Below are 13,520 nucleotides of genomic sequence, written 5' to 3' on the forward strand. Positions count from 1 at the left end.
GCTCATGCTTCTGGAAGAATCTACACCCATTCTCCTTCTCATTACACAGAGACACAGAGAGCAGGGGAGAAGTGCCCACAGATTATAACTCTATTTTAGGAGAGAGAGAGAGAGAGAGAGAGAGAGAGAGAGAGGAGAAGATGTTGGATTAGAGAGCATACTCTGGAGAGAAGCACTAGTCCAGGCTTTAGGTTCTTTATCTCCAGAGGGCCGTTCCCATCATCCTCCAGGATAAGGTCCTACCATGGCAGGATTACAACAATGAGCCTAGGCCTGTTTGTTCAGGCAAAACTGGACCTTTCTGCCGGCCCACGGGCCACTCCGTCGACACGCACGTGCACCCCCTCCACACAGGCAGCAGCACAAATCCCCAGAGCTGCATTACATGCACTCAGAGTGTTCCTACGCTCCCGCGTTTACACACATGCACACACACATTTACACGTGTTTGCAGCCTGTACTAAAAGCTCTGTGCAGGGACTCAACCACACATACTTGGGCTGCAGTAATAAGACGTGTGTTACAGATTATTAAAGTACAATATTCTATAGATTCATTATGTATTAATGGACCTGTTCAAGCTAAGATTGAACATCCCTCTATCTCAGGATCACATACAGATAGAGCAGATGGTACATTAATATTACCACACTGAATTTTAACAATAAAGGCAGCTTTCAAGATATTTCCTGTCGCTTGATTGCTAGGAAAAATGTGGAAAATCTCATTTGACGTCAAATCAAATTAAGAGATCAATTTTGTTCTTTAACCGCCGCTAAAATGCTTCGATCTCGAGACACAACAGCGGAGTAGGATGGAGCGTTTAGAAACAGGACTCTGCAGAGACAGCAAAGCCCTTAGCAACTGGATAACAGCAGGCGAGCCTCGGAAAATCAGCGCCTTCCGCACTCCGGCTCGGTTAGCGAGCAGGTGGGCCGTCTCCCGCGCTGCATCACCGCGCTTTTCTTCCCATCCGGGAAGCGCGGCCAGACTCTGGCGTGAGCGGATGTAGCCCCGCCCCCTCCCCGGTCCCCCCCCCCATTCCCCGGACAGAGCAGCCATCCACCGTGCTCTGCGCTATCCCACATACTCTAATTACACGCCCAACCTCGCTGGCGCACTGCTGAGGATCTGTGACTCTCGTTATTCTCCCTCCGTCCACGACACGTCTCTGGGTAACCCGACACTGTAACGCGCGGGGTGGGGGTGCAGGACTCGATAGACAGGATCTAAGTGGCTGAGATGAGATATGATGAACTGTAATCCTCACCCCGCCGACGGTCACGGCCACGTGTGATGTCGCCGTCGTGCTGCGGCACGTCGGAGGGCGGGCGGGGCGGCCAATCAGAGGCCTCGTCAAAGAGAGCTGCGTGAAATCACGTGAGCACCTAGCCGCACGCGTCAACTGGACAAAATGACGGGCCTCTCCTCCATCAGCGCCGTACACGCGGCAGTGCGGGTCCGCCCGGGCCCGACAAGACCGCACTGCAGTCCTCCACGGCTCCGCTCCGGTTTCAGCCCATGACACATACATCAATCCACACTTAAGTGCCCAATTACCATGAGTGGGGTAAGGTAAGTGTGCAAGCTCAACTCACTCTAGTATTAAATCCGATGATGAAAACTATTTGAGGTCATAATGTTATAGTCAGAACCGACAGCCTTTGGTTGTATTTTTTGTTGTTTGTTTTTTTGTGCTCAATAGAGGCTGGCGAAACCCTAGCGCGGCTTCGGTAGAAATCAAGGTGTCTGTAAATAGAGGCTATGAAGTTATGTGCGACTGGGTTTTGACAACAGCTCCTTCTGTCGACTTGGTTAAGGTCTGATTTCGACGCGTGCTCCGCCAGAACGTAGCAGCCATGCTAGCAGTTCGCTCCTGACTGGGATATACCTACACATTTTAAAAGGAGGTTTCATCAATTATTCATGCTTCCTGCCACATACATGTTTCGCTTTCTGCGCATTAATATTTCAGCCCCCCCACCCAACATCCCAGTGGACACTTTGTCCACATAAATCACAGGGTGGCATTAAGACTGCTAAGATGGCCTTCCGTGTCACTTACTGCTACTCAACTCCACATCCATCTCAGCATCTCCCACAAGACAGCAGAAAGACAGCAGAGGGTCAGAAGCCCAAATGTCACTGACAAACAAGGCCGGTCCGGGGAGGCAACACAGTCTGGCCCGAGTGTCGCTACAGGCTGGAAGATGATTAAAAAAAACCCAGAAGTGCCATACGAAGCGTGGCCAAATGTCATCGCATCTCCAATGCGGGAGGAGAAAAGAAATACATATGTTCTGGATCGGGGGGGTGTTGCCATGCCAGTTAAAGTGATGCAGTTATTCTCACAGGGTTCATCTGTCGGCTCCTCCGGCTCTTAATTTGTGATTGGTGGCTGAGGGTCACATGACAGCCCTGTTGCCGGTATCTGGGGAGAGCGGTGGAGGAGAGACGGCGGGAGGAGGCGTGCTCAGCCGGGCTGAAGGAGGGATGACCTCCTGTGGGACCACACTAAATGGATTATTGTTTTTTTTTTTGGAGGGGGGGTTTAATCTCCACGCCAGAGCCGCCGGGGCTGATGGGAGAAGCCGGTTGGAGTGTCAGAAAAGTGACATCACGGCATCTGCGCTCACGATCACCTGCTACACGCGAGGATCCTCACGTCTGATCCGCTCGACAGCAATATTCAGGCTGTTTGTTTTGTTCTGACTCCAAGCCCGCGTGTTCCCACCCTCCCCCGGCCCGTTTCCTCCTCCGCGTTCGCGGCGCCTTCATACCTGACAAACCTCTCGCACTCCGTCTCTGACTCCGCCACGCCGTCACAGAAGGTGCGCGTGGAATCACAATGATGTGTCAGTTAGGTTCACACCCCCCCCCCCCCCACACACACACACACACGCGCGCGTACACTTCATGGGCATTTCTTGAAGTGCATTTCTCTCTTGCTCCACGGAGATCAGAGTGCAAGCCGCCCTCCGTCTCCTCGTACGAGAAGAAATGAGACTGGGCCCGAAGCAGGTCCACCAAACAGCGCCATAGAACCAGTACACAGGGAACCACGCACTCTCACACACACGGGCAATGAGCAAGAGAGAGAGGGAGAGAGAGAGAAATGAATAAGAGAGAAAGGGAAGGAAGAAAAGAGCTTTAAATATGGAGGAGAACTGGACATGTAGAGATGGACACAACGGTGTGGTTGTTAAAAGATGGCTGCCTGTCTTACACTAGGACAAACTGCAAACGACATGGAGGCTGTAGCTGGATCTGCCTGAATGATGTTTAAACACTGTTAGCGTCTCTATGATCCAATATGGGCCTTGCTGGTACACAAGTACTCTCTCCTAATGCATTATCATACAAATTCAGCCTAAACACGAGACCTCGTTGCCAGAGACAAGATGAATGTGCTGGCGTCTGGCTGTTGGAGCCCATTTCATCATGCGCTCGCCCAGAAGACTTTCAGTAGCTACAGTCTGGCTACAGTGGAACAGGTTATATTGCATTTTGACAGATTACCTTACGCAACCATTTTAGAACCTGATGTCTATTTTACAAAAGCACTTTCGTTTCGCCAGCAACCAAGATGACGTTTTAACATCGAAATGTACAATTAGTAAAAAAAAAAACAACTAAATATACAAACCAAAGAATACAAGGCGAGGTACGGGCAGCTGCACCTGTCACAGGGCGTAACGGCCCCACTGAGACACGCCCACTGCTGGAGCCGCGGGGGGTAAACACATTAAAGTGGTGTCATAAAGACCAGGGTTCTCTAAGCACCAACGCTCCCTCACCATACAGCCCAGGGAGGTGACTGAGAGTGCAGGCAGCACATACATAAACGATAGGGAGGCTGTGGGGGGGGGGGGGGGTCTACAGGGACTCTTAACCCGGAGCAACACTCCTCCTCCACCCTTTCGCTGCTCTCCTCCACAGCTCCACCCTCGGGAGTTCCCTGCACGTCTGCAAATCAAGTGGGACAGGTGGGAGGGGCCTGCGATCGCAGCAGCTGCGATCCGACCAATGGGCCGAGCCGCTAGCGGCAGGATATTTTACCCGCCGCGCATATTGGTATCTCTGTTGCCAAAGCCGAGGCGCGTAGGGGAGGAGGAGTGACCCTGGGGCCTGGACACCCGGGCCTGTCACTGATCCCCCTCATAAAGCACATCGTGAGGAGTTAATGGCACGGACACGGAGAAGATCTAACCCAGGCAAGAAAGAAAAAGAGGAGTGCAGTGGACTGGAAATAGTGCAGAGCTTCGTGGAATATCACGGCTGCCTCGTTATGAGAGGCCGCTCAAAGTCTGGCCACATAACATTCAAGCACAAATTTGACTAATTGGTACTGACACTCGCAATTGATGGTCTGTTTTTAGCACCTCGCTTTTCAAACAAACAACCTTCTGGATTTGATTAGAGAAGTTCATTCAATTAGCACACGGACCAGCGCTAAAGCCCCGCCGGTCCCGGCTAACACGGCCGCCATTAACATGCCGAGGGCGACGTCATCCCCGTCTTTTTTCTCTCTTTTTCTCTCTCTTTGCTGAACGGTGGTTTGGTTCCTGCCTGGATATCACTTTACCTGGAGGACGGAGTCAGTGTTTGGGAAGCGCGTGCGTGCACACGTAGTGGCAGGTTTTTAACACGCAGATCTGACACATGCTGAGCTGTGTAAATATTACTCCCTGCTAGCTGCTGTTTCATACCCGTAATAAAAGACCACCCCACACACACACACACACACACCCCTCCAAACCAGTCCCTCTCTCTCTCTCTCTCTCTCTCTCTCTCTCTCTCTCTCTCTCTCTCTCTCTCTCTCTCTCTCTCTCTCTCTCTCTCTCTCGTTCCTCCTGTCACTCTCCCAGTTTGAGAGCTCTCAGGGTAGTTTGTGGCCACTGCCTACACGCTACCTGCCATACCTGCACCAGTGCTCCTATCTCCCCTTATCTAAATGGGATCTCGTCCCACAGACCCGATCCGTGCTGATGGGGAAACAGCAATTCCAACTTCCCCCCTTTTCTCTCTGTATCTCACTCTCACTCCCTCACTCCATCTCGCCGGGGAAGGGTGAACATGTTCGTTCGCTATATGCTTGATCAGCACAGCGAGCACCACGGGGGGGATAAAATAAATAAAACACCAGAGGAATCCGTCAGCTGCAGGAGGCGTCGTTCCTAAAGATTGATTTGAAAAGTGCATGGTCAAATGAAAGATCTCTGTCAAGCTAATCCGTATCCAAGTGAGCAGATAAAGATGAAAAGGGAGGTGGTGTGGGCTCTCATTACCATGCACAGCTAATGAGTACACCAGCACCAGAGCCATTAGCTTGCTTGACTGGCTCTTTTGTAAGTGCTGAAGGCAGTGTCTATGTGAGTATATCCACTGTGTTACACACCAAGGCTCCTTTTCAGGGGAATTTACTTAAGCAAGTCAAGGAATAACCAGCTTCTGTTAGAACACAGTAGGGAAAAAAAAAGTGAAATAAACACTCAGGGCATGGTTATGTGAGCAAAGGTCAAAGGCAGACGGGGGGATGAAATAAACGAAAACCCAAGGAAATCCAGGCTGTAAAAATGTAAATCGTGGTTGCGTTTGCATATGTAAACGTACGGACGATTAAAGCGAGGAGGTAGCTGATTCCACTTACGTGTTCTGAAGCGATGGTGGGGGCGTGTGGGCTTGGTGGAGGAGCCCTTGGGGGGGCGACCGTGGCTGACACGCTGTGTGGGCCTGGGAGGGGCCGTAGGCGTGCTGCTGGTGGGGGGCACTCGGGTGGAGCCTTTCGTGGTGGTGGTGGTGGTGGCGGGTGCGGTGGACGTGGTGGCGGACGTGGGGCTGGGAGCGCCGGCTTTAGTGGAGGGGTGGGCACTCCTGCTACCCCCCGCCCCGCCGGGCTTCCGTACGGTCGTGCTGCGCGGCGTGGCCTCCTTGGGCCCGGGTGTGGCGGGCCGGGCGGCCCGGGCCGTGGTGGAGGCGGTGCCGTTGGCTCGCGTGCCCACGCGGTTGTGGAGGTGAGGGGCGCGGTTCCCGGAGGCTCCGCCCACCGCGCCTGCACCCCTCGCCCCACCCCCACCTCCACCGGCGGAGTGGTTCGAAGGTGTGCCCGATTGTGTCCTCTGCACCACGCCGGTCCCGTCGCCGCCCGATCCGGGGCCCGCGGTACCGGTCGGGGCGGCGGTGGATGTAGTGGGAGCATCTGGAGCCTTTGGCAGGGTACTGGGTTTGGAGAGGAAAATGGGGTCCTGCCCGATGCCTTTGGCGTTCACCAGGTCAGTGGGGACGTAGTCCTGAACCGAGCCCACCACGATCCACTTAAGAAGCATCAGGCTGAGGCCCAGGCCCACGAATCCCATCAGCAAGGGCACAACGCACAGCCATGTCTGCTGGCGAGGCCACACCGCACAGGGGCCACAGCGGAGGGGCCCCGGGGCCCGGGGAGAGTCTTGTTCACCCCCAGGCTCCTCCAGGGTCATGGTCTCCATGGTGGCCCCTAGTGCTGTTCTCTCACTCATGCTGTTGGAGTTCAGAGCCCAGCTAGGACGCAGACGGAGGAGGAGAGGGGACCAGGGAGGCAACCAGGACTCGACATCTCATTAACATTCAAACATACACTCGTCCACAGCTATGGAGAGACATGCACACTCTGACGGATCATATTTACAGCACACAGGACGTCAGCCCGTACATGGACCCCTGGATATAAATTCTACAGCACAACACAACACAGTAATTACAAGCCAGGAATAATGACACACACAAACACACCCTAATACAAACACACACTCAGAGAGAGCAGAGCTAAGCCAAGGAAGGGGAGGGGGGAGGGAGAGAGGGGGGGGGGGGGGGGGGTCGTGCCTCTATCTAGTTCAGCGTCCAGAGAGCCGAAGCTAATTCCCAAGACGCTCCACGCAGGAGAAAAGCCAAGAGTGAGAGAGGAGGGGAAAAAACAAAAAAAATAACCCCACGAGGCTGTCGGACGGAGAGACGGATCCAGGAGGCTGCGGCTGGCGTGGGGAAGCGCGGCGTAAATCCGTGTGCGTGCGAGGAGAGACGACGGGGCAGCTCCCTGCTGCAGCTGCACCAACGCGGACAGCGTCGCGGCTGGCACAGCCCTGCCTCTGCGCGCCTGTGTGTGTGTGTGTGTGTGTGTGTGTGTGTGTGTGTGTGTGTGTGTGTGTGTGTGTCTGCGCGTGATAGCCCAGGTGGCGGCTGCGGAGACGCTCCCGTTCCAGGGTCCGCAGCTCGCTCTCTCTCCCCCCGGCGTGCCAATCGTCCTCCTCCTCTCTCTCCGTCTCCCCAGTGGACGCGGGCTGCTGCTAATCCCTCTCCCCGGAGAGCGCGGTCGAGCGGCGGACGGTGACGCGCGGCAATCAGGCGGCAGGGGCCGGGAGGGTTAAATCCGTTTGATGGCTTTTTCTCCGATCCGTGCCCTTAGACGGACCCGGTACTGTCCAGCTTCGCCAGGGCGTGCGAGCTCTGGCCGTGCGGGAGGTTTGAAGAGCGGAGCTGCCTCAGAGTGTGCTACATTCCCACACTGAGAGACACGGACGCTGGCAGGAGCACGGAGAGAGGAAGAGGGAGTGAGATGGAGAGAGAGAGAGAGAGAGAGAGAGAGAGAGAGAGAGAGAGAGAGAGAGAGAGAGACAGACAGAGACGGAGAGGGCAGAACAGAGCAGAGAGCTAGCAAAGGAGAGAGAGCATGAGTTGATAAGCAAGAGGGAGGGAGAGAGGGAGGGAGAGCGAGAGAAGGAGAGAGAGGGAGGGAGAGTGAAAGAGAGCGGGAGAGAGGGAGGGAGAGCAAGAGAGGGAGAGAAGAGGAGAAGGAGGAGGAGGGTGAGAGGAGGAGAGAGCACTGCTCTGAAAACTGATGCGGCTGCTTTTCTTAGAGGCTGCAGTGTGTGTGTGTGTGTGTGTGTGTGTGTGTGTGTGTGTGTGTGTGTGTGTGTGTGTGTGTGTGTGTGCGTGTGTGAGTGTGTGTGTGTGTGTGTGTGTGAGTGATGCTGCTGTTCTGTTTGAGCTGAGATGCCTCTCTCTTCCTTCACCTGCTCCCAACGCTTCCGTTTCTGCAGCAGTGTGTGTCCACTGTGTGTGTTTGTGTGTGTGTGTGTGTGTGTGTGTGTGTGTGTGTGTGTGTGTGTGTGTGTGTGTTTGTATGTGTATGGGCAGGGAGGCGGTGAAGGAGGACATTCTCTTAGTGAGAAGAGAGACAGAAAGAGAGAGTGACTGCCTGTTTCTGCACAAGGAAGTTGTTTGTGCATATGTGGTGTGTGTGGGGGGGGGGGGTGTAGTGTATGTGTGTAGTGTGTGCGTGGTGTATGTGTGTGCATGGTGTGTGTATGGTGTGTGTGGTGTGTGTGTGTGGTGTGTGTGCATGGTGTGTGTATGGTGTGTGTGTGTGGTGTGTGTGTGTGTGTGGTGTATGGTGTGTGTGCATAGTGTGTGTATGGTGTGTGTGTGTGGTGTATGTGTATGGTGTGTGCGTGGTGTATGTGTGTATGGTGTGTGTATGATGTGTGTGGTGTATGGTGTGTGGTGTATGGTGTGTGTATGATGTGTGTGTGGTGTGTGTGTGTGTGGTGTATGTGTATGGTGTGTGCGTGGTGTATGTGTGTATGGTGTGTGTATGATGTGTGTGGTGTACAAGAAAGAAGCACTTGAAGAAGCAGGAAACAATAAATGAAAAAGTGAAAAATGACAGAGAGAAAACAAGAGAGGGACAAATAGAACATGAGAAAGATAACGGGAGATTGAGAGAAAGAGGGAGAGAGGGAGAGAAGGAGAGAGTGTCAGAGGGAGGGGGCAGCGTGAGGTCTGCAGTACTAAGTGTGAAGCAGTGGCACTTAACATATGCAGAGTGGACTAAAGCCTCCAGGCACAGAGCTACTGCCCCTATAGCCCAGAGAGGGAGGGGTGGAGCACATAGCCACGCCCCTATAGCCCAGAGAGGGAGGGGTGGAGCACATAGCCACGCCCATATAGCCCAGAGAGGGAGGGGTGGAGCACATAGTCACTCCCCTGACAGCCCAGAGAGGGAGGGGTGGAGCACATAGCCACGCCCCTAACAGCCCAGAGAGGGAGGGGTGGAGCACATAGCCACGCCCCTGATAGCCCAGAGAGGGAGGGGTGGAGCACATAGCCACGCCCCTGATAGCCCAGAGAGGGAGGACCCTTGTATGAGTGTGTTTCAATAAATCTAACTCCTATGCACAATCGGTACATGCTTCAGAAGAACATTGTAGCCCCTTCGTGATGGCATACAAAGTCCCACACACACACACACACACACAGTATATAATCTGGGGGATTGGGGTGGTGACTTCTGAGTCCTCTTGGCAGAATCACTGAGAGCTTAAACGGATAATTAGAATTCATGGAAAAATCTCGACGTCCTTCTCATTGTTAACAGCCTGGGAACCCAGAGAGGAACGATAGATGGAATTCAGACTGAGAAGACAGGAATTAAGTCGTAGCTGGGAATATAGACGTGAACACCAGGCATATTTCATTCTTTTCCACTGCTATTCTATACATTCTCCATATTTAAAATGCAAAAAAATATGCTTACTTAACAGCCACATTCCCTTCATCACACATTAAACCAGAGCCATAAATGGTTCTTCTCCGGATTATAATGTGTATCGTTATAAGGGTTATATCACCTACAAAATTCATTTTGAACACAGGGCTAAAGGCCAGAGGCCTGAAACACAGGTATTTTACCATCTCCTCCTTAAGTAAGACGTCAGACAGACCAAAGAGCAACTGCATCTCACCACATCTCAGCGGGACAACAACATGAGAATAGCAATGAGAGCACACAGATCTCCAGACAGGACCGGCGCGTGTCATTACCACGCCTGCACCATGATTGCTTTTCGTTAAGGCCGTTTTGGCGTAACTGTTGCTTGGCGTCACCTTGTTTGTTCGCAGCGAGGCCGGCCGGGATCTTTCAGGACGGGTTTTCATTTTGCGGGACCCTGACAACGAAGGCTGTGTCACGCTCCCTTGAGTTCACTGTGCCACTTCTCCTTGTAAGTCGCTTAATCAAAGAGCGTGGATTCAGAGAGGCCCCTCAGTCAAAGATGTCAGCGGATCTAGAACATTCCTCCGGGGACCTCTAATGTGCGGCACGAGGTGGAGCGCGTTAAACACGGGAAATGGTTATGAGTGACAGGTTGCCACGGCAGCAGGAGCAGAGGCCTGTCACTAAGGCTAGGCCGGGCTCCTGAATTATGAAAGAGGAGCAGGAAGTGGCATTCCTCTCAATTAGGGCTCTCCTACCTCTGTGGAGAGAGAGAGAGAGAGAGAGAGAGAGAGAGAGAGAGAGAGAGAGAGAGAGAGAGAGAGAGAAGATACAGAGAGAGAAACAGAGAGAAAGCGATATATATATATATATATATATATATATATATATATATATATATATATATAATTTATGTATATATATTTATGTATATATATATATGCATAAATTACATAAATACATAGATAGATAGATAGATAGATAGATAGATAGATAGATAGATAGATAGATAGATAGATAGATAGATAGATAGATAGATACTCAGCAAGTACAAAAAAGAGTGCCAATCCCCCCCTAGAAGGTTGGAAACCCAAAAGCTCAAATGTGAACAGCTTTCTGGCTGTTCCCATAATTTCCCTCACAATCTAAAATAAACACGCAGCAACGCACGCACACATTCAGATGCACACGGGTACTCAGGGTGGGTTGGGGAGGCAAACAGAGGCCGGTCCTTCCAGACTGAAAGCCTTTGGTAAGTGTGAGAGGCCCAGCTGGTGCTGGCACGAGCTGTGTGGAGAAGTCCAGAGAAACGAAGCACACTGGGGAGAGGCCTGTACAATCTGCTATTGGAGATTGGAGTGCATTTACAACTGTCTGCCAGCAGGGGGCATGCATTTTACGACAGAACTGCTCTCAGAAAGAAAAGATTCCTATTTGTGTTAGTGCAGTGGAGAGCTATAATTCCATTTACTTAAGATCAGTTCAGTAAATTTAGTCAAATTCAATTCAGTTTCTATAATTGTACACCTCCAACTTTATTTGAAACACCAGTTTCTGCATTCACATTTTCTAATTGCTTTATTAGGTACACCTGTCGTATAGGTGATTATAAGCATACAACTGCAGCCCCGTAATTTAGTAAGAACTCTTGACTCTACACTAATCAGCTGATCACAAGTGCAGACTATTCCCATTACCATTACTATTCCCATTACCATTCCTAGCGCAGCAGCAACATTAACATGATGCAGTTAAAGGTTCCTAAAGTTGTAAGTTCGAACTTCTAAATTTCCTTTTTTATGCAGCTGCTACACTGGTGAAAAGACCTTCACCATTTTACAGGTTTGCTTGAAACAATTTGAAAACAGACATTCCATAACCTTGTACAAGCATCCACTCCAATTCTCTCATCGGTGGAACCAGTTTGAGGTGTTTAGCGGCCATGTACACAGGTGTAGGGATTAATGCTGATCGTTGTTCAATACTAACAAATGCACTTCATTGGTGGGTGGGATTTGGGTACCACTTACCACTTCACACGTGCTGTAATTATACCACTCCAGATTAAAAACTTGCGTAATCCTGTCATTATAAACAGGAAATCCAGAGTGAACGGGGAAGCTCGGCCTTGAAGAAAAGGGAAAGAAATTCAACCATTTTGTGGCCAGTTTGGACCTGGTCTTATAAACGACGTGACATGGGATGGGCTTAACAGATACGGAGAAAGCTCCCGTCGAAGTGGAGCGATAAACTCCAATGAGCAATAAAGCCCAGAGGGACCTCGCTAGTTAGAAGTCGCAACAGGTGTTGGTGCTAGACACTCAAATCAACTCCACTGGCTTAATGGCTGGTGTTACAACCACCTCCTGGCGGTTGTCGAGAAGCCTGGCATCAAAGTCAACCAGCTGCAATCAGACATGAGTGACCTTAGGCATGAAAGACTGTATTACAATAGGAAGCAGATGAGCCCACCCAGAGGCGGTCCAGCTCACACGATGTAGGGGTGGACCCTGGCTCTTTAGACAGCGACGGACTGCTTCCTCACACTCGTACCATCCCCGCTCAGGAAACCCTTAATGAATTATGCGAAACGCACTACCGCATGTCTTCATAGAACGAACAGCACCACATCTGCTGCAGTGTGTCCGTGTCAGACAAAGTCAACGTGTGATCGTGGCCCCTGCTTAGGTCAACAGTTCAATAACCTCAGGCCCAAAACCCGGATGCCGTCTTAGGCCGTCTGGAGCCAACGCGGCCGGGACAGGCACGCGGCTTGTCATTGCATGGTTGAGTGCACCAGAGAAGAGTGGGTGCACCGTAGCTCGGTTACTCAATCCCACTAATCAAGGATCGACATTTCTCCCGGGGTCTCACCTCGGCGTGTTTTATCACACGTATCTTGACACAGCACGAGTGTCCCCATCTAATTCTAATGCGCCTTCACGCTTGCTTTCTCTGCTTGAGTGGTCTCTCTTCTCTCCTGCCACACCTCCTTGTAGCTCACCTGTTAAAGGAGGTAAGATCACAGGTGCTGTACTGTCATGGTGATTAGCCTGTAAACGACTCTATCTCAGAGTGCCTACCAAAATGGAGGAGTAGTTCAGTGAAACCAGGCCTGATTAAGTGGCACCAGAAAGAGTAATTAGGTACACAGCATGTCAATAGCACACCTTTGGAAAAACTTCCAAAATTGAATAGCAGGCCACAGCTTGGTTAATGTCGTGAGATTTTTTTAAAAGAACAGAATCTAATCTCCCCTGGTAGAATGAAATACAGCAGGAGGTTCTGCAGAGACTCCAGAAAGTTAAAACCTGTTACTATCAAAGATTTTCATCCTCCCACTAGTGTGGTTAACATGACGCTTTAGCTGGGTCAAGACTGCTCAACACTTCTTCTGATGCTTGCTGGCACACTGAAGTGGCCTGGCACTGAAAATAGCTTCTACTACTGGACACACTCATGACTATGGGCCTGTGGGGCTCACCATTGCACAAAATGTATTTCAAGTGAGGGAGCTTTTTTTTTAGTAGAATCTCATGCATAATTGCAGTCTAAATGTGAAACTTTTGGGGATCTGTTGCCCTCTGTAGATGAGGTCTTCTTGAGACTGGGGCTACAATTAACTGCACCAAAGTCAGCTAAGTCCAGTAATACTGAGTCAAAGAAAGTGATTCCTTATACAGCAACACATGTAACAGTAGTTGTGGGTTTTTGCTCCTATTACAGGAAATGTCTGAAGCTCCACTCCATTACTCTATGTGGAAGAACGTTTTTTTTTCAGTGTATTCATAACTACTAGACATCACGTGACTCTTTCAGAGACACTTTCCACTGATTCACACGTCAGTCTTCCAGAGGTCAGCTGTCCACATACTTCCAGACATCTTTACAGATGGCTACTGGACCTGATGATGGCCCAGGAAGTGTACAGAACTGACAGAGTTGTGTCATACACCAATAATAATGTTTAATAAATACAATACTGTCATACATG

The 13,520-nt window shown here is 51.0% G+C and overlaps 1 protein-coding gene across 1 annotated transcript in view; it reads right to left on the bottom strand.

Annotated features, from left to right (window-relative positions):
* The window catches only part of nrg3b (neuregulin 3b), a 123,067-nt gene extending 115,281 nt beyond the window's left edge, over nucleotides 1-7,786 (bottom strand). Inside the window, exon 1 of the mRNA XM_076999253.1 lies at nucleotides 5,651-7,786. Coding sequence (XP_076855368.1) covers nucleotides 5,651-6,515 — 865 coding nt within the window. The 5' untranslated portion in view covers nucleotides 6,516-7,786. The remainder of the gene's footprint in view (nucleotides 1-5,650) is intronic.
* Between the last annotated feature and the right edge of the window lie 5,734 nt (nucleotides 7,787-13,520).

Source organism: Brachyhypopomus gauderio, chromosome 3, assembly GCF_052324685.1.
Source record: "Brachyhypopomus gauderio isolate BG-103 chromosome 3, BGAUD_0.2, whole genome shotgun sequence".
Lineage (NCBI taxonomy): Eukaryota > Metazoa > Chordata > Actinopteri > Gymnotiformes > Hypopomidae > Brachyhypopomus > Brachyhypopomus gauderio.